At 42.6% G+C, this 21993-nt stretch overlaps 1 protein-coding gene across 3 annotated transcripts in view; it reads right to left on the bottom strand.

Annotated features, from left to right (window-relative positions):
• Positions 1 to 20826, bottom strand: part of DHRS3 (dehydrogenase/reductase 3) — a 29183-nt gene extending 8357 nt beyond the window's left edge. For all 3 annotated transcript variants that reach the window (XR_010607426.1, XR_010607427.1, XM_065649874.1), the window contains exons 1-5: positions 19897 to 20826; positions 2775 to 2918; positions 2365 to 2484; positions 1374 to 1612; positions 247 to 372 (exon numbers count right to left, since the gene is read on the bottom strand). Coding sequence is in view for 1 of the 3 variants with exons in the window: in XM_065649874.1 (XP_065505946.1) it covers positions 247 to 372; positions 1374 to 1612; positions 2365 to 2484; positions 2775 to 2918; positions 19897 to 20091 (824 nt within the window). In the remaining 2 variants the exon portion in view is untranslated. The remainder of the gene's footprint in view (positions 1 to 246; positions 373 to 1373; positions 1613 to 2364; positions 2485 to 2774; positions 2919 to 19896) is intronic.
• Between the last annotated feature and the right edge of the window lie 1167 nt (positions 20827 to 21993).

Genomic DNA, 21993 nt, shown 5'->3' with positions numbered 1-21993 from the left:
CATGCAAACACTAATTTAAATGTCCTTTCTCTTTACTTGTTTCAGGATGCGAAGTTGGGCCTTTCTTTCCTTAGGGACCTTAAAATTCCTGTCCTAATCATACACAATTTTTTTTGGTATAGTTTCATTGCTTTAACACAAGCAATGCTCTCTAAATACTGTTCTGCCTTGGTGGACAGACACAGAGGACCGCAAGTCAAGCTTGCCTGCCTGGCTACGCTATTGCTGGGCAAAGGAAATATTTACCTTTTGAGGATGACAAGAACATGCATTGTCCATGGAAGGAGCAGGAAGGCTTGATTCATCTGAACAGCTTCTACTGTCCTCCTAGCCACTGTCTCTGGCTTGAGAGGAGGAAAAAGATTAGGGAACCTGAATAAATAAAGTAAAAAATAAAATTATTATTTGTTAATCGAACTCCTTCTTTAAGATATCACCTTCCAAGCCCTGTTGCTCACTAAGCTGTTACCGGTTCCTGGCATTCAAACATGCCCCAAGCAGGCTGGAGGGAGCAGAAAGTTCCAGTTCCAGCCAGAAAGCTGGAGAGCAGAAAGCCCAGTTCCAACCAGTACTCCTGGGTTAGCTAAATGGTTCAGAATGTTAGTGCCTTTAGGGCGAAGTGGCAGACTGCATTCAGAACCTTAGTTCAGGGATTTTCTTAAATTGTATGCAAACCAATATGAAAACTCTGTCTGTTCAGTGTTGGTGTTTTTCCTCTTCCTCTCTGTTGCTCTTTGCTTGATTCAAATTCTTGACAGGTGAAAGGCAAATATTTTCCCTCGTTGCTTTTAATACCAAACATAAGGCTTTTCCCAGCTCAAGCAACAGTTTGACACTGCATATTTTCTTGACTAACAGAGCATAAACTATATGAATAGGTTATTTTGTCCACTGCAAAGGATTAATTCGGTCAGCCATTAGCCTTTGAATTTAGCTTGTTCTCTTAGATCAAGGTAAAAAGGAGGTACTGATAGCCTTACTTCCCTAAGTGGCTGTCATTCTTTTCAGTGGGAAAGACTGAAGTATTTCAACGAATAAAGAAGGAATCTGTGCAGTTAATTCTCAAGTAATTTGTAGACTGTTCCTTTTGAATTACTTCAATCTTCAGATGGCCTTCCCTCCCTCTCTAGTGGAAAAAGAGCTTGCAGTTTTCTCTGCAGAAGCAAATGTCTCCCAGCACAGGCAGGCTGTATGAATCCGCCAGCAAACTGAGGAACCAGTCTGATGGGTCCCAAGTGGCCTAGAGTGACCCTCTGTTCCCAGGCAGCCAAATGAGACATCAAATTCTCTTAACTAAATGAAGCATTAATTAGGAGTGTATTCTGATGATTCATTTAAAATGAGATGCTTTATTCTAGTTCCCCTGGACTGACCTGATTCTCATGCCCTGAAACATCTCCGTGCTGGTGTGGAAGGGCAGGACTGTTGTGGCGTTCACTCCAGGACAGTCGAGCAGCCCCAGGGTCAGGCTCTCCATAAAGGCGAAGGACGAGGCTTTGGAGGTGCAGTAGTCAATGGCTCCAGGGATGGCTGACAAGGCCAGGACAGAGTTCAGGCAAACAATATGTCCATTCTGCAACTCCAGCATCCTTGGCAGGAATGCTTTGGTGGTCTGAAGAACAACGGAGTGGAAAAGAAAAGGTTTGCTCAGCAGACATACAATAAAAACAGTAGTTAGTGGGGGAAAAAAAAAAAAAGTGACATGGAGACAAGAAGCCAAACTGTGCTGTTCATTATGCTAGGAAAGGAGTGGGAGAGTACCTTGTTGCTTTGTCATTTTCGGAAAGATTCTGAACGGGCAAAGTTTGTGTAGAAACAAAACCAAATCTCTCCTAGCACATAAGGAAGCAGTACCCACAGATAAAGGCCATGAACAGAATGCTTTGTGTGTTTAAGAACTTCTTGTAGAGGACAAAGTCTTCAACAAAGTGACAAAATCACAAGAAACTCTTTTTTAAAATTTATTCCTCTTATCTAATTCGGAATGGAATGAGCTTCATACTAGCTTCCTTTCCTGAGCAATGTGGTCTGACTCTCCTCCGATGTTCCATGCACATCACTGTACAGAAAAATAGCCTCTGTGAGCTCCAGCTTTCCCAAAAGAAATCAGATGTTTTACTGGAAATTCCAGAATGGGCATACGTTAGCATCAAATATTGTGTTACTACTGGAAAAATTAATTTTTTTAGACTTCTTTCCTCTGGCCTTTGCCCCTCACATTGTTTTTTCTGTCTCCTTTTCATGTCAGACTGATTTTACCAAGCATCATTTAGAAAGGCCTCGTAGCAGCCAACAGTTTACTGGCAGTAGTCTGTCACTCTCATTCCCAATTCTGAATACATGTGACAGAAGAGCTCATCTTACCCAGAACTGTCCCAGGGTGTTTATGTGCTGTGATTTGAGCAGTGCATCATCATCGCTGTCCATCAGGCTCTTACCATGGACCACAGCAGCATTGTTCACCAGGATAGTGATATCGCCCACCTGCCAAAAAAGCAAATGACTCGTTACAACTAATATCTCTCCTCATGAATCAGCAGTCACCGTTATATCTGAATATGTTATTGCCTAAATACGTTATTATTTTCATAGCTTTTGATGTTCTGGCCTATAGGCCTTGTAACCCTTCTGGATCACTGAAAACAGGTAGCTAGACTTTGTACAACACAATCTGGACAGTCACCCATCTTTTTTCCCAATATTTTTTTTTTTTTTCCCTCACCAGACGTTCCTAAATTCTACCCACAAAAACCAGCATTTCTACAGCCACTAACCTTTTCCCGCACAGCTTTGGCTTGCCGATAGACCTCCTCTCGATTCCCTACATCGCAAATGAAATAATGGCATTCCGTCCCCATCGTCCTGATTTCCTCTGTGGTCTCCTTCAGGCATTTCTCAGTTCGACCCCACAGGATGATCTGCAGAAAAAAAACCTTTTGTTAGAGTCAAACTGCTTCTGCTTCAAATCTAAAATAATTAAAACATGCTTCTAAGTTCAACAATTTGATGAACATCTTTGATGTGTTTGCACTGCCAGCCCTGTTGCCTTGTTTCATTTAGGACTAACAATGATTTTCAATTACATGGGGATGGGACTTGAGTATTGTGCTGGTAGCTGTATCCCACTGCTGACACGTTATTTACAGGTTCTTCACAAGCAACACAACAGCTGACACAAAAAAATCACATCTTTAGCCTAACATGACAAATACATGAAACACTTGGCGTATTTTCTGTATAATGAAATTTCAAATCTATCCCTGCTTTTGCTATACGCACACAGAGAAAGATAAATTTATTCTAAAATCCCAGACTTTCCTGTATATCTGGTATGTTATTTTGTTCTTGTTCTACATTTGGAGGCAATATCTGCTCTGCAGTAAAACATATTTTTTCAGCATATCATATGTAAGTATTTGCAATGCTGTTTGCAGGCTGGTGCCCTAGGTGCATTTCAAACAAGAGGTTCATCATAATACAGACATTTAAAGTGAGTAATTTCAAGCATGAACTTATTTTGCAACTAATATATGCAAGATTTCACCTGCCACTCGCATTTAACACAGCAAAAGTGATACATTACTTCTCATACAAAGAACAATTCTGAATATCTGTGGAAAAAAAAAACATTCAAACCTTATAGCATGGATTTGATGTAGAATGAAGACATAACCAGCACAACCCTACCTGTAATTCTACCCCATCACAGAGGTCAGAAATAGAAATAACTTGAAAAGTTACCAGGTTCATTAACTTTCATTGTGGGGCTTTATCCAGTATGATTTTTCCCTTGTGAGACAACAATATTAGTCTCCACTATGAGATGATTGTTCTACCACTGTCTTTCAAACATTAATCTACAGCTACACAGATTTAACCAATTTTTTTTTCCTACTGTATAGCCTTATTTTCTACTTCTTTGAAGGCTACTGGAAGGAATATCATTTCATCTCTCTGTTATCTGAGACACCTACATAGGAATCAATCTATCCTGTTTGCTCTTCTAGCTGAGTCTTCTCAGTGTTCACCATGTCAGAAAATTTTAAGACCTGCAGTATTCCCATCCCACAACAAATCTCTTGTGGAGAGCTTTAACACGCTTATTTTTAAGGACTGGTTAAGCTTATCTCGTAACTGGTACTAAAACTAATCTCTAGGAGGGTCAAAGAGCTCCTCCAGTGCAACTACACAAGGTTAAAATGCAGAAGCACCTGGGTCCTCAACCATTTCCTAAATGAGTTAAATTTACAATTAATCCCATTTATAAATCATTGGTACATCTGTGGACATAAACAGACACAGACTAATAGACTTATGTTCTCGAAATCACCAAAGTACTAATGAGTTGATTAACCAGAAACTTCAGAACACGTATGAATATTCCAGAGCCATTTCATGGCAAATCTTATCTCAGGGGAAGTAATTTTCAAGGAAAAAGCTGTGGCTAGACTTAAAAACTGTAAGAAAGCATATGGCTAAAAATGGGACTTGTGTACCGACCTGTCTTCAAAGTCTCAGCCCATTACCCTTTGGCATCTACGCAAAGCCTGTAGAACCGACGGCTATTTACTCACTTCTGAACTCAGAGGTAGACTGGGTGAAATGGCTTATCCCTACTCTGGAGACTCGAAGGCAAATCAAGAACATGTGAGAAATTTCACAAGCTTTCAAGAAATATTTACAAAATACTGTTGAACTATAAGCATACATACTCTCTTGCTCTTTCACAACCTACATCTCTGTGGAAAGGGAATTAAAAAGCCCTGCAAAATGTCAACTGTAAGCACCAAGTTTGATGCCCACAGAGTTTGCAGCAGCATTAACTTCAACCTCTTAGCAGGATTGGATCAGTCAAATGAGACAGTAAAAAATTAACCCACAAGTTGAAGAGTGATGGAAGGCAAGAGAGGAAGAGAAATAAGGTGTCAGACAAGCGGAGGAAGGCAAGAAACGGCCCTCACGTACGTAGCACTCTGGGGTTTCACACTGCTATTGCAAAATAAAAAGCAGAACGCTTACTTCAATCTCTTTCAAACATCCATACAGCCTCCTGTTCCCAAGAGCTGCCACTGATGCACTGAAGGTCAGGAAATATATGGAAGAATAGTTAAACAAAGGACGACCTGTCAAAGGAACATCTGTCTGTGATGCAGCTCTTGGACATAATATTTTTTTATGCCCCAACAGTTACTTGGGGACCTTTAATATCCTACAGGCAAGTCTTGCAAGGTGACCCCATTAATATCTGGGCCACCTGGGGAAGACAGAATTTGCTGGTTATCCTGCTGACAGCATTCACTTCAGTACTGATTTTTTTGCCTGGGAAGTTTTCGTGTCCTTGACACTGTTCACACTCAGGTGAAGGCTCCAGCCTGCATAAAACAAAAGCAGTAAATAAAAGACTATTCTTTCGTGAGAGGTGAAAGTTCCCTAACGACACAGTGGGAAGTGAGGTTTCCTGCCATCATTTCTGCTACTTTTTACAGATGGATAAAACTCTCAACTCAATACAACAGGCTTTTGGTCCAAATTCAAACTTGACTGCTCCTACAAGATCATATGAGACTTTCAATTTCTCTCGTACATCTGGCCAAATTAAATTGGCAGAGGCTTCCCTCTGGCCTCCGAGGAGATCGGATCTTACGGAGAGACAAGACTTTTAGTTGCTGCATTAGCCTCATAGTTGAGGCTTCTGTTGCTCCTGAGCTCGATCCTTACGGAGGCTTTGGCTTAGTGTTTCTGTGTAGGCAATGCTTATTTTTTGTTTGTTTGCTTGTAGCAGTTTTCACCAATGTTTTTTTAGGTCCTTATTCCACTATTGCCTCCTGAGATTTTCTACAAACCTATTCATCAGTCCTTGGTTCTCCTGAATTCACCTCCTCCTGCAGAATCCGCAATTTGACAATTTGCTGTTTGGCTCTCATAAGGTTGTATTATTTGTAACATTCTCACTAAACCATTCACCTAGACAGATCAAGAGTCGGGGATAATCACGCACATTCTCAATGCTCCTGAACAAAAACTTCTGCTCCTTGTTGAGCTGATGAATGACTGGGCTTGGGCCTATGTTTTGCTGATGCCCCATGAGCTCCAGATAGCCTAAACACGGGCAGTTGGCACCTCCCTTTATATGCAAGCAAACACGTATTTTATTCTTTGCTCAGTCAACATCAAGAAAGGGACCATGTAGCTCCATCCTGCCCCGGTCAGGATTTGAAGGCTCTGCATTTGTAAGGAGTCTAGATCTGCAGTTTAGGAAATGGTCCATTTTACTAGGAAGCACAATTGTCAAAATGTAGACAGGGGTCTCAGAGTCTGGTCTGTGTCTCCTTTCCTTTTTTAAGTTTAATTCTAAATTGCCAATAAGTGTGTCCCAATTGGCAGTTAAGTCCTGGAGAGAATGACTCTTACAGACACAGAAGTTCCTGTCTGGGACAAAGGAAAATGCAGAGGAATAAAGGAGAAAAGAGACACGGCGTTCCTTATTACGCAGCCTGTCAGGATGTTGTACAGCCACTCATTCACAGTAATTTAATGGTGGATAGAGGAATATTTAATTTATACTTCAGATAAGTTCTTGGACAGACAGTTTTCCATCCTGGAAAGAATCCAGCCCCTATTTCTTCTCCTCCATCTCTCGTCATCCTCTCCTGCCTGCCCCTCCCTGCTGCACTAGACACGCTCTCCTTTCCAAAAGTTACTGACCAGAAAATTGTCGAGGGCAGGAGCCCAGCGAGGCGGTTAATCCCCGCTGTGGCAGACCTGCTCCTACCTCGGGGTTACCTCGGGGTGACCCCGCGCTTGGCAGTCGGGAGGCAGGTGGAATGTCAAAGCAATCGCTTCTGCTCCGCGCTGCGAGCGAGAGGCGCTGAGAGCCCCGCAGCAGCAGGGTCGGGGTCTTCCTGCCACTGGACATGGAAAAGACTAGATTTATGATGACAGAGGAACTTAACACACCCTCCTCTTAATTAACTTTAAAGTAGGCAAGGGCTGTGACATCACAGCTGAGGGCAGATTTTCCCAGGATTTTCGCAAAACAAACCTTATCTCCAGATCTCCCCTCTGGCAAGTCACAGGACTCCTTATCTGGCCTTAGGAAAATCATCCCAGCCAGAGTGGCAGGCTCAGTAGTCCTGCATCCTCCACTCCCAGAGGACTCGTTTAACTCTGGACTTAATCTGCTAATAAGACGTGCGCTGCGGTCGGAGGGGAGGCAAAGGGAAGGTTTTAGCTGCTGTTGTACTAAGGCAAGACTTTCTACAAGAGGCCTGCGCTGGCTACTTGCCAAAAGCCCCAAACCTGACTGCAGGTTTAAATCCTGATTTTCACCATAACACAAGTAAGTAAGAGTTATGTTTTTGACCGCCACAAAATCAGATAAAGCCACTAATTTATATAAACTGGTCTAGATTGAAGCTGCTATCAACCACAAAATGCACACATGACCTATGCTTCCAGAGCCTGAAGTACATTATTGGTGCAGGAGATGAGGTTGGAGCTAATTTTACATCATTTACGAGGCTATTCAACTTGTTTGGTCCAATTTTATTGCTAGCACAGTTCAAGAACAGAAGCAAAGGAATGTTGCCCTTTTACATCGTCAATTAATTTGGCACGGTATCTTCAGCAAACCCGCTGTGCTAGACTTTCACTCCAGTGAACTAGACCAGTGTTGGAAAAGTGTCCCACAACAAATGCACTTCTGAGACTGAACATGTGCCATTTCTTGACGCTCCCCTTGGATTATCTGGGTTATATTTTAGTGGAGTTGTCTACTCTTAGTCTTTTCCAACGCAACAACGTGTATTGTGATCAGCAGCTATAACTCCTATTCCAAAAGTTCCAGCATGTTACGATTCACAAAGCAATTCTCTGTATCAATTTGAAGACACTGAAAGATTAAAGCATTGCAGAGAGACAGGGACGTGCCCTTCCTGCCTGATCTCATTATTGCTGCCTCCACAAATCAACCACAACTCTTAGCCACAGATCAGCAGAGATAGGAAGTAGTTGGTAGGTCAACACATTTCATTCCCCCTTTCAACCTCCTTCCTAGTCCAGTGAAACAAAAGTTGCTCTGTTTGAGTTGGTCTCTGTAATTGCACAGCCTGCCACCTTTGTTCAAACACAGAAAGCCTTTCTGCACCTAACACTCAAAGTTCCTGCATACTTTTAGGAAGTACAAAGTGTAGATAATCCACTGAAGTATGTCAATCTTAGCCCCATATATTTACAAAGCCTGGTAGTACTAACTCACAGTTGGTCCTCCAAAGAAATGCATTCCAGTGTGTCCCGTAATCCCGGCGAAGTTTTGCATATCGTGAGAACAAGAGGCTCAATTAAATCCTACAGCCTCCAAAGCTTGTCAATGGCAAAGGGTTTTCTCCTCCACTCCTTCCCCTCTCTTGCCCCCAGGGCAAAGGCAGACAAGTCCTTTCAGGAGTTTTTCGGGGAGAGGCAGGAAAGACAGATTACTGGGAGAGTGAAAGGTGTGGCCCTTCGGTGTGAAAAGCCAATCTTTGCTTTAGAAAGGAAAAAAGAACCTTTTGATGCCTGAAGTAGGTCAAAATACTTAACCCAGCCCCCTTAGTGACACTTCTATAAAAGTGAGCAAACAAAGCAGGCCAGCGGCAAAATTTTCTCAGTTCGCACAGTGGAAAGCGAATATCAAAGCTGCAGGAAAGATTACAGGTAAGAACGGGGGAAATCCAGAGAGTAAATCCTTTTGCCTATTTTACACACAAACTTTTGTAGATTAGTATTTAGAAGCTGTGAAGACATTAAGCCATAAGAATTTCAGTTAAATGTAATCCTGCCACCACCGTAAACACAAAACACAGACTTTATAATAGCTGGTTTGAGTTAAGGCCAGGAGTAATATACAGTAATGAGATTAAAATTTAGGAGTAAAGAGTCATGAATTCCAACTCCTTTAGTCTACAGTCAGAACTTTTATTACTTTATATGTTGACCTAGCGCTCAACGGGATCAACATTATTCACCCAAACCACAGTCAATTCCAATCGTACCCCACTCGCTCCTTTTTTTCCTCTGAAGGGAGCAAAACAGCACCTAAAAAGTCAGAGAACTACATACCTACCTATCTTCCATTTAATAGAGGCCTTCCTTAGAAAGAAAATTTGCAATTTTCTATCTTTATTCAGGCATTTGAGACCAGCTCCCTGTAAAGAAGTGAACAAACACCTACTGTTCTCACAGCCAGGACTATTTAAGGACAGGTGGCCCCACGCTGACTTTTTTCCCAGTGGTTTTTCCAATTGCTTTCGTCTGCAACATGAACTGTCACTCCAGATTGCCTTGGGAGCACCACTTTTCAGCTCTGTCCTACCCAGCAGTCGAGGAAGGGGAAGGGTTGGGGTTGTTTGCAAGAAGAGGTCACGCAGGAGTCAGCCTTTACAATCCTATTAACGCTGGGACAGGGTCAACCGGAGTGCACGTTCCAACAAAAGCACCAAGTGGCCACAGGCTGTCACCCTGCAAAGGTTCATGGAAGCATTTGTGGGGGAAAAACCGACAGATTTTTTAATGGCGAATGTCTGCCACACCATGTGTTAGAACCGGCCTCTGCTCCAGGGAACCAAAGCACACAAAGAAATATCCAGCAATAAAATTCTCTGGCTGCAAAGCAGGAAAAAGTGGCATTTCTTGGGGGCGGGGAGGAGGGGTAAGGTTTTTAAAGTTATATATTTGAGGTAAGGCTTTGAAGATATCTACCAAAAGAAATATAATACCCCATCGTGTAAAAATAACCGGTGTGCCGCCGCTCGGCATGCCAGTTCTATAACCCGGCTTCATACGAAAACGTGCACACAGATCTCAGGAAATTGTGGGAGGGGAAATACGCAGGTGCAGAAAGCGCTTTTGAACTGCAAGCCCAGCAGACAGGATGGAGGGATGGAAAGTCAGTATAAATAACATTTCAGAGGAAAAAAGAAAATCCTGGTTCTGCCTGATAAAAATGCCATGGTCCAACAGGGCACTTCAGCACAGTTGAAGGTTTGCTGTTTGCACATTTTCCTTCCAAAATTCTGCATTATTATTTTTACTTACAGCTCAGGCTTAAGAGTTCTTAAAATGTGGCAGGTTAAACGTTCATGTAATATAGTTAAACATTTACTATGATAGAAAGTTATGTTGAAACTGAATGGTAAGAGTGTTTGTTTTTGTAAAGCTAAAAACAGTCAGAAGTTTAGATTATAGGGTAATGTTAGAAGTAAAGGACATGTGAACTTCAACACGTGAATCCAACACAGTATTATTTCTGTCACCTGACTGGGTGAAAGTAACTCCTAAAATTGCCTGGTTCAACCAACAGTGAACTGAAGAGTCTGCTACTTCTTAAATAAGAGACTGGAAAAATCAGACCTACCACAAATTTATGGAAAAGAAGAATTAAAGAGCTACCAACTGGGTACCAACAGAACTGGATTATCTTTTAGAGTTTGCCTTTATATTTCTGAGAAGACTTTTGTAACAGAGTGCCTAATCTTGAAATGCTGAGAGGTTTTGGAACAAAAGCAAACATGGAAACCTAAGGATGAATAACATTTCTAACACTGTCATTATAAACTACCCTCCAGAAAGGCCTAAAACATGCTCCAGATCATCAACATGCATAATAGGATGCAGCTTTTGACTGAAAAAGTAATTTCTCCCATGAGGCTACTGGAGAAGTATTGGGAGTTAAAATAGCCTACATTAAATACGCGTATAAACTGAGCGCTAGCAACAGCTCCAGACAAGCTCCCCTAAAAGTCTCCTTTCTTTGCATCCAGAAAGAGAGAATTGCTACCATTTTAAAACCATCTCAGAGCTGACAAAAGGAGCTTTTCTAAGTATTTTAGTCCAAGAAATAAAGGATACTGCTTAGAAAGAAAGCTTCAATATTTAAATGCTTAACTGGTTTCCTATCTTTTTATGTACCCTTCAAATGCTATTTTTTTAATGGTGGCTGTTGCTATGCAACAGGGCAGAATTTCTAAAATCTATTCATCTGTTGTACAAATGACAGTTTTCAGGACATATTTAACTCTCTCAGCCTATTAAGCCGAAGAAGGAGGATGGGAATGGGAGGACCGTAAGCAGACGTCCCAGAGGGGTACGGCGTGCCTAAAGAGGGCCTTTCACTGATTAGACCAATTTTTTTGACACAGCGCTAAGATGAAGTAGCTACCCAGCTTATAAAAACGTGGAAAACAGCACAGCTCTGCTTGAATAAAATGATATCCAAATGTAGAAGCGAAGTTATGATCATTGCTTTTATCCAGAATTGATCAATTCTAATCAGATGCTTATGTAAACTAGAGGGGCTGCTCAGGCAACCACAAATCAAGCTCTAGCATATTAAGAAGTTACGGCTCCCTGGAAGTTACCATCCTTCAGATGTGATTGCCTATCACACACGTGCTTGCTAGGCCACTGCAATGCAAAGTGAACTTAATGCACTTCAACACGAACATAAAATCAATTAAGTTATAACAGAACATGAGATAAGCTTTCCTTTCCGGTAAAATAAACTATATCAAGTAACCTGGTCAGTACCTAGGATTTAGCTGAGGGGGCAGTAACATAATATTGAAGCATAATACATAATATTGAGGCATAATAATTCCTTAGTGTGCTCACAGTCAGGAACAAGCACAGCTCTATGTCACAAGGCTTTTCTACCTGCCAGGAGATTGCAGAGCATGGGGGATCTGTCAGCTGCTTCTATGAAGTGTGCGAAATTCAGCCCTAAAAACCAGCCCTATTTTTGGTTGACTCGCATGCACTGTAGAACAATCTTTACTTCCGCTGAAAAATATTGATAGGTACACAAAAAGACTAAAATAATGGAACTAATGGACAGGACTTACAGGAGGAGTGCTGAGTGAGGGCAGTGGGAAATCTGTAATGTATTGTCATCTTGGAATTGCACTTGGAAGCCTAGATCCTGATACAAATAACATGGCTTGGCCTAAATCTGGGACTCAAAAGCAAACCAATAGTATTTTAATTGTTTTCACTGATTCTAGTGGCTAAAGAAGCCATTCTGGCTTAATGTATTGCAGAATAGTTCATCCCGATTATGCTGACTCCCTTTGAGATGGATCTGTTTTTCAATCTATAATCGGCATTCTGGTTATTTACTTGCACTAACCTCATCAACGACAACACAAAACACTGTTCTTGTAATATAATTCAAGCGGTTAAGAATTTTCTATCTTTTGTTGTCCCTTTTAACTCAGTCAGGAAGAGAAAATAAAATCACTTTATAGAGGATGCTTTTCTAAATTCCCGATTTTGCAAAAACACTGGACTAAAATAAGATAATGACAGTGGTCAAACCCATCAGCTCGGCACTTCCTCTGCCTGAGCGGTAAACAAGTGTAACGACGTCGTCAGGAACTGGCTGACCCGGCGATGAACTCGGGGCTGTAAAGGAGACACAAGGTGCCAGATCACTACACACACTAGAGCACACGGCCACACTCGTGTGCATACACGTCCCTACAGCATAAAGGTGTCACAGCCCAATCTGCAACAGTCGCACCTCAGCAGCAAGGGAAATGAAGCCCTGAAAAAACCCTTTGATGACGAAATATTTTGCTTTTAAAGAGGTAAACCTCTTGCTTCCATAAAGCACACATTCAGATATAAACACAACATAGACAATGGTCTCTAAGGGGCCTGGATTAAAACCAAATAACAAGCAACACAAAGAACACTCTGCAACATTGCACAATCTCAGGCCCCCAAATCAAACAACTCGGTTCAGTGAGACAGGGCTCCCGTCATTCCCAAGAGGCTTGGAAACGTTCTTACCTCATTTCTGACAGCTCACTGTGCTCAGAGCCAGCCCCGCTCTATTAGCACTTGTACCAGCTGGATGTCTTTAATATTCCACTTGGAAGCACGACCTCTTTAAGGCAGTAAGCTGAGTTTTGTCCTCCCTGGTAAGGTTTTGTTTCAGGAGGGAGGGAATTTGAGTTTGTAGTCAAACCCAAGCTGCTGAAAGTGGGCGTCGAGGTTTCCCATTCCCTCTCCAAACCACCAGAGCCAAGTCTCGCCCAGCAAATGTTCTGCTCAGACAGAGGACGTGTCTCTGTTTACTACCAGCAAGGAGATTAAAACCACAGATCTAAGACAAACACTAGTTTAATCTTCATGTAGAAAATATCTGAGTGTCCGCTGTTATTGTTGAGCAATTCTTTTTAAGGGCACAGAAAGGTGAACTGCAAAGTGCCTTTACAACAACATCTTCCACTCCCATTTATTTTAAGTCTGGTATATTGAGGTTTTTCTTAAGGTCCAGCACCCAGAGTTAAAAGATTTTGCTTTCAGTTAAAGCGGTGCAAGTTAGTCCACTTCTCGGATATGAAGAAAACATTGAAAATGTAACTTGGGTGTTCCCAGTGATTCAAAGGGCAAACAGAATGAAAAAACAACTATAATTACTTAAAATACCATGATTTTTTGAGAAGTAACTCCTGATTTCTTAATGTAGGCCTAGCTATACAGGAGATACTCATTGCTCAGTGAAGCTTCTAAGAAACACTGAAAAAAGGTTTTGTTGGGCGGGTGAAGTTTCACTTTCTGGTCCAAGCAGGCACTCACGGAACCTTCGCCAGCAGTTCCAGCCCAGGACTTACTGGGGAAAATGATGTATCTAAAAGACAGACAATACCTACTGCTGCAACCGGTATCTGTGCTGACTGAGAGAAGGAACACGGACCGAACGAGAAGTGAAACTTGAAATCCATTTGCATCTTTTTTAAATGACTGTTTCATTGAGATAAAGCATGAAATACATTAGCCAGGTCACACCAACTGCCACTCTACCTTTGTACGGATTCTTTCTAACCTGTGGTTAAAATTATGTCATGCTACAGGATAATCGCAGCTCAGAATCTTTTCAGGCATCATTTTTACGCCACCTCAAAATATATATAATTACTGAGAGCCAGATTTATCTCGGACTCACATACGTAAAGCTTAACCGATTTCAGCAGAGCTGCATTTGTGCTTTCAAACGCTATTTTATTGCCCCAAGTGGAGCACTGACACATCCGCTCAGGCAGTGTTAGACAACAGAAATCCCCATGTTAATCAAAACAAGTAAGCTCTGTAGCACTGTATTCAATAAATTGTAATTAAGAAGGTGGCAACATAAGGGTGGCTGTCCACCAAATCCTTTTGTAATTATGCATAGTTTATGGCTAAGCTAATAGGATGAACAATTTAAATTAGTTACAAACTCTGCCAAGGTACCCATCTATTCCCAAGTCTATTAATTAGAATCAATTTAATCCCCACTGGGATAAAGGTCAAACAACATGTATTTGACCCTTTTCTACTGGCGTCAGTGTTATCAGCCAATGGATCTGGCAGTGCCTGGGTCTGACTTGTCCGACTCTCCAGCATGTTGACACAATGCTTTGAAGAACAGTCTAAAAAGATCTCTCTAATAATTTCTGCTTTATATTCCTGATAAGCACACAGGTTTAAAAATGCCAGAGTTTGCTCTCTCTCGGTGGTCAGCTCTGAGGCTGTTGCTCTCCGTCTTTAAGATGTTTCCTTTTCAGTCTTGCTTTCCTACACAATTCCTTAAAGCAGCAATGGTATGAGATTTGTATCTTCAGTTCAGTCCAGAAATCAAAGTGGAAAACAAACATTAAAACCTAACCAGCATGTGTTAATGGATTTTAAAACAAAGACTCAAAAAATCAATAATCATTAGCTGACATTTCCAAACTGTCCAGAAGGAAAAATACAGAATTTCTACATACTTACCCAATTTTATGGGAAGGAAATAAAGAGAACTGTTTTCTTTTTTTCTTCTCCCCACAGTTCCTGTAGAGTTAACTGGCTACTTCTGTGGAGTTCATCATCATCATCTATTTGTCCTAGTTCTTTTATGGGAAAAATTAATTTTTAAAAAAACTTTGTGTCTTCTACGACACTGTTTGCACCTCTGTAAACATTCCTCCAGACTCTTTATTGTTGCTCTTCAAATCCCAGACCCCAAACCTCCATTGCTGTGATGCCTTTCCAAAAAACTTAAACACGGCTCAATGAGTGGTGCTGAAATCCCTTGTTTTACAGTCCCCAGCGGTACAGACTTCTGTGTTTGTATTCAGCTGTTGCCTTTCGGTTTATATCTACATTGTAAACCCTGATGTAGGCATCATCTTTTTCTGTTGTCCTTATACAGCACATTTAGCATCTTCAGGCTAGATAATTTCTGGTGTGTAAGTGGGTTTCTGAGGCAACAACATCAATATATAACCTAATCTTTAAAACTTACCTCAAGATTTCTTGCAGCATTGACACAGTGCTTATATTTTTGTGGGAAGCCTCATTCAACTGTCTCGATGCCAGTCCTCGAGCATTTTAAAAAGGGCTGGATTTTGGTCTCACCGGGACAATATTTTTCCATGACATCAGTGTGTCCTGGTGCGAGATGACAAGCCTGTCACTCTGCAAGTTCCACTCCATTATTTGTTCTCCTGACAACATACTCACTAACAAAAGACAGGTATGCTCTAAATTATAAGCTAAACCAGCTCCAGCTGGAATGCTGCTTCACAGACATCAACAGATCTGATACCCAAAGAATTCTGGCTGTGCCTGCCAACCAGAAACACTTATTCAGCATGTTATCCAACCGGCTGCCCTTGGCACTGCCACACATCACAGGTTTAATGCCATCAAAGCCTGGGACTTGAAACAAATATTCTTCTGCCCGTCCTTAAATTCAAGCAAAGAAGTCAGCTGCCAACAGGAAGTCACCAAATTGCTGTCAGTCAATAGTCTTTCTAGAAAGAAAGCCTCTTTAGAGACCATAAAGTGACTCAAACAATTCTATACTCTCATATTTCACCAAAACGTCCAAATGAATATATTCTTTTGCGTGACATGGAAAAATATTTGCTTCCTAATTCTTTTTCGTGTACTTCTGGTTACTGGTTCATTTCCAGCTCTAGTCACAATACAGTTAATCTTTTATCACACAGCATTGGTATATGTTATAAAGAAGTTGTTAAAAGGTATATGCTAATTGACACAAACCATGACAATAGTAGGTCAACATAATTCCTAAAGACCAAAGAACTGTAGAACTATGACCATAAAGATCAGATGCAGTTGTGTAGATAATGTGGGAGTAAACACTCATTTCAAAACTTGCCCAATTTTCCATTACTGGGAATACAAGGCTAAATTCCAAGACCTGATCCCATTTTTTACATAACCTCTTTGCAACACTCAACCTACACAGCTCTCATCCATTCCTTGGTGCTCCTTCCTCCACTGACTTCTGATTACCATCCCAATTGTAACTGACCGGGAAGAGGATTGCACCCTTCAATGACAAGGTGTCTTCCTAAATGCAGAAATTGAGGTCTGGCTTCGAAAACGTTCTGAAAGGAGTGATGGAAAGAACAGTTTTCAGGGTGGCTTTTTTGTAACCTGAACAAAATCAGGAGTGATAGAAGCAAAATACAAGCCAAAACAACGACAACAAAAATCTCTGATAAGTTTTCGAAGCAGTAGTTTTCAAGCAGTGCCTTCAGGACCTTTGTTCACTCTCCCAAAATAATGACTGTATGACTGTGTTTGTGGCATTCTACAGCTGCCCATCACGTTGCCATCCTGTTCAAAGTACCTTGCAGACATAATAGTCTAGACTCCAGTGCTGACAGAGTGAGGTCATGGCTATCAAGCGGTACATTCCACGCAAGAGTGAAGTTTCCGTTTCTTGTTTTGGTTGGTGATACTACCTCCTTGCCATCTAGTAAGGGCTCTTGTCTGTCCTGATATTCCAGACTGCTCACCCCACCCGCTGCACAAGCACGCAAACCCTCTGAGCTGCACAGTCTCCTGCAATACAGGAGGAAAATGTCCAGAGGACGAAAGAGTGAAAGGAGAGATCTTTCAGTGTATTCACGAGGTCATTTCTTGCGCTGTGATGGAAGTGAAGAACTCCCAGCAAGGTTAACAGGGACTGCTCAACTCCACTCTGCAGCACTGTCACACTAAGGCAAGGCCAGGGCTGCCCCAGCCTGTTTGGTACTTTGGAGACATCTCTCATGCCAAACCAGCCCCGATTCCCTAGAATCTTGTTAATTCATCAACAGCTACAGTTACCAGAAAGGCAAACATGGCACAGCTGGAGGGGACAGAAAAAAAAAGGAAGGAAATATCTCCTAGACATTTATCTGTCCAAGTCATGTTTGAGGCACAATGGCAGAGCAATGGCTTAAAAGAATGGGGGTAAGGAATGGGAATCGGGATGGATTGAGACTTCCATTCTGTTGGATTGAGAATTTCAGTCTCCATGCTCATCTATCAACAGGAGACACTGTATTTCCATTTGCATAAACCCTGTTTTGATTTCTTGCTTGCCATCTTCATACCTTTAAATGCACGATCAAATTTTACAGTAAAAAAATTGCAGATGTGACAATTAATAATCTTAGTGAGATACAAACACTTGTCGTCTTCTGTGAAAACTGCTCGGATACGTCTCATTTGTGATTAACAAAACCAGCCTCTGAAAATAGAGTGTAAGATGAAATCCAATCCAGTCTAATTATCAGAGGAAATTTCATATGCTAACAGTCTCAACTGACCTATCTTTCAGAAGATTCTAATCTCAAAAATATGGTTATATATCGCCGCCTACCTCCAAAACTCCGTCACTATGTCCATACGCAAGCGCTGTGATGACTCTTCCAAGATATACTGCACACCCACTATTAGAATCTGAGTCTATAAGTTATTGCTTCCATTCATCTCTATGTCTTGGCCTCAGAATTTCACACCTTTGGTGGAAGTGTCACAGAAGGCAGGAAAGAAATGAAATCTCAGATCAAAGGGAATGGAAACTACCACATGTAGGTAAAATTGTCCTTAAAATGTTAAGGAAGAAAAGAATATGACTGCTTTAGTGTTGCAGGGAAAATGTGCAAAGGCAGTGGCGCTACCAGAGAGGATCACAACTTGAGGAGTGCCATATTTGACTTACTGGAAAGCCATGATATAACTGAAAGGAGAATCTAAATCAAATTCAGTAAAAGCAAAAACTGAAACATCTTGATGACAGACATGAAAAAGCCCCATAAGGCAAAACTCCTCAAAGTTCTAAACAACAACTAGCAACCACATGGCATTTCACAGCATCATGTGAGACAAGTACAAAGATTCCCAACAATTACACTCATTTATTCCTTCTTTCTAAGATATGTAGAGATTTTATAGACAAGTCATACAAATTAACTACAGTCTATATCTGTTTACTGCAATTTCCCCCTCAGCTCTGTATCTTCAACAGTTCCCTCTCCTTTTGGCCCATGTCACCTGGTTCATTAGTGCTGCTGCCATTGAGCAGCTTCAGGCTCAACTGCAGCTCTTGAATTAGCTGTGGAAATGGTGGTACTTTAATACCAGAGCTTGGCACAGCAACCAGCCAGCCTAAATAAATAAATAATGAGGCACGGTATTCTAACAGATAATATAAATACACTTGCAGCAAATTGCTTGGGTCCAAAGGTCAGTCAACTTGTTTGCTTTGCCTCCAAGAATTTGTAAATCTCAACATGATGTTTAAACACAAGCATATACAAACATCAAAGTTCAATGCTGACATCTTTTGCACCTCAAAGCTGTGTGCCAGAATAGCTCTATACCACAGAGAGAAAACTGTAATGCATGTGTAAGGAAGTGACAAAACACTATCCCAAACTAAATGCAAATTTTTCTTTAAATATCTTCCCATTCTGTATTTTTCTCCTTCTTTATTCTCTATTCACTCTCATTCATCCTCTCTCACATGGGCAAGTATTTATGCAGCTGTCTAATTTCACGATTCCTCCCTTTTATTACCCATAAAGGGGGAGATGAAACTTTACATCCCCAGCCTCATTTCAGGGTGTGTGTGTTTTCTGTATTCCTGATTGATTCACACATAAGGTGTACTTATGCAAACACAAGGTTTTGTCACCAGTTCCTGAGCTAGAGAAGGGACGCACCAGCTCCGCTGGCATTTCCTTGCTGCTGTGCAGATAGCCCAGTCTCTCCGCCTCTCTCCCTTTCCCTCTTTCCTAAAGGAAACGTGCAAACAATCGCACAGCTCCTGCTCACATTGTGCTTTTCCTCCTTGCTGGGTTCTCATTCATCTTGCCTTTCAACAGCTCTGGGCTGGCAAAAAGCAAAATACAAGGGACTTCAAGAGTGGAGAACCACGGGGGGGAAACTGAACTCCTCACTTTCCCAAGAGAATATATTAGTAGGGCTTAGAGCCAGAGCCCTCCGGCACACACCCTTTGCCCCTTGCCGTGTCACCCCTCTTGTCTGGGGTGACACACGTGGCAGCGACAGCTTGGCTGTGCCGAAGGAGAGCTTAAAGACGAGCTGAGCCTGGAAGGCTGGAGCTGCAGTCAGCTGCCCCCTCTCCCCTTGTACACAGCCCCACAGGCAGCCCTGCCAGGAAGCTGCCTGGTAAACAGAAACGCAAGCGAGCACCAGCTTCACACATGGGAATCGCACAGCTCTCCTCTGCCTGCCACGGGAAACCCAGGCTGGAGTGAAAACCTCGCCTTTGTCAGCCGAGGAGAATTCACGAGGGGGACCCTTCCTCACCTTCACATTTTCTTAGCTGAGATGGGGAAAGACAGGACACGGGGGAGGAGGAGTGGGTAACTCCTGAAATGTGAGCCAATATAATAGCACAGCACGCCAGGGGGTTGCCAAATCAGCGCCCCTTCTCCCGTCTCACCTTTCCAAAGTGATCCCATCAATCCCACCTAGAGGTGATGGAAAAGGCTTTGGAGTCGGAGGACTCCCCAGTGGCGCAGCAGGTGGGATCTTCCCCCTCCCCTCCAAAGCGATTCTCACCTTTCGGGCTCCCCGCTTGGCAAACTCCCTGGCCAGGTGGCGGCCGATGCCTCTGCCCCCGCCGGTGATGAGCACGTTCTCCCCAGACAGGTCTCGGAGCTTCGGTGGCAGGACCATGCACACGGCAGCTTTCACCACCAAATAAACCATCTGCACGGGGAAAAGCAGCAAAGCGCCCAGCCATTTCCAAATCATCCTCTTGTTCCAGGCAAGGCAGGAAGGCAAAATTCTCTTCCAAACCTTCACAAAACCAAGTTAACAGAGAAAGAAAACCAATACCCTTCATGCACCCCCAGATGGGTGACAAGTCTTCAACCCCCTTCCAAAACTTGGGAGCAAGAGATTCTTGGACTGGAAAAATCCTTCTAGTGCAGAAGATCAAGTCACTCCCCTGTTTCTTGGTTGGTGTCCTCTGGGATTGTCACTTGCAGGTAAAAAACGGTTTCCTTGCTTTTTAACTGGAAGACAGTTGTTGTTTGTTTGTTTTAAATTAAAAGAGAGAAAAAAGTAAAATTAAAAGTAACCACACATCCCTCTGCTTCAAAGACCAACATAAAAATCCGGTATCCAAATGGAAGGGGTTTTTCACTTGGAAAAATAAAATAAAGCAGCCTATGTCTCCAAATTTCAGCCTGCAGTGCCTTCCAGGCAGCTCATTTCTATTCTTAGACTCAGGAAATTGCTTAAAGAAGACAGAATTGCCAGGACGTTCTTTTTAAGAAAGGCTCTATTCAGGGTAAGGTTGTTTTTGTTTTAATACCTATAAATATCTATAGACGTTCCGTCCTGAGCCGGTTGCAAAGGTTGAGCTGATAACCGCCTCTCTCTGCCCCCTCTCCTGGTTTTTTTTCACTTGGAGTATCTGTGATCACAGAGCAGGAATTACGCCGTACACTATTTCAGCTCTGGCTCTTACTCATTTCTCCCTATTGCTCTCTCTGCCTATCACAGCCGCGGCGCTGGGGAGTTTTTATACCCCATTAAGCCTGATTGACAGTTAAAGTGTCGGGGAGATTTCACTACTGTTTCTGTGAGTGGCTGGCTTGGCTCTCCCCTCCCCCAGAGCACACACACTCGCACATGCAGCCAGGCTGAGCCTGCGCTCCCTCCCGAGCCGCAGCCGGCAAGCCGGGACTTGCTGCGGCCAAGCCGGGACTTGCTGCGGCCAAGCCGGGCTCAGAGCGGGACCCGCAGCGCTCGGGAACCCAGCCAGGGAAGCAAAAGGTGCGGGGGGCTGAGCGGAGCCCAGGAACGGGCAGGGTTAAGGCTGAGTTCAAGGGGGGCAGCTCTGCCTTACAGAGCTCCAGCAGGGAACTGCTTGCCCAAGATAAGCTGGTGTGGAGGGGAAAACTCCTTTCAGCCCTAAACTGCCAGGCTGAACCCAGCCTAGGCTGATAATCAGCAAACTCTGTTACCATCGGACCAACGTTTTTATGGACAACGTGACAACTCGTGGGTTTTCCAGCCAGAAGATGCGGACATGGCTGAAAACTGGTGATTTTTAGTAGCGGGGCAATAAAAAAGGCAGGTTCTGAATGAAGGAGGGAGACTCACTTTCTCACAACAAAGGGTTTTTCTCTCCAAGACTTTTTTGTCCAGTTATAAGGGCATAGTTGGAACACCAGAAGGTCTCCGTGGCACTTTAAATTATGTTGTAACAGGAGAAAGGGCAAAATGTATCGCAACTGGGACCGCAGCTCGGTTGTTTGCACTGTTAAGCATTAGCAGATAAGTTGTGTTTTCAGTTGTACTGATTAAACATTTCTGAGGAGGATCAAACTGCACGTTTGAACTGAGAGCTGCTCACGCACAGTTGGTGGCAGCAACCAGAAATAAGCTAATGTGCAAAGCTTTGAGGATGTCAAACCTCACATTGCTGTATTCACGGCTGAGCTCGAAAAACCTTTTTTATGACTGTATATATAATTAAGAATGTGCCAAAATGAATCCAATCCCATCCGTTAATGCAGGAGGTGTGGATCTATATGCACTATCCTGGGAAGCCATCTAGTGGTAAGCCCCAGAATTACTGAAAAATGACGAATTTGAAAAACATTCTCAAATTTCTTCACATCTGAAGTTACTGAAGCACCACTG

This window comes from Caloenas nicobarica, chromosome 22, assembly GCF_036013445.1.
Source record: "Caloenas nicobarica isolate bCalNic1 chromosome 22, bCalNic1.hap1, whole genome shotgun sequence".
Classification (NCBI taxonomy): Eukaryota; Metazoa; Chordata; class Aves; order Columbiformes; family Columbidae; genus Caloenas; species Caloenas nicobarica.
This window is presented reverse-complemented; position numbering and strand designations above follow the sequence as displayed.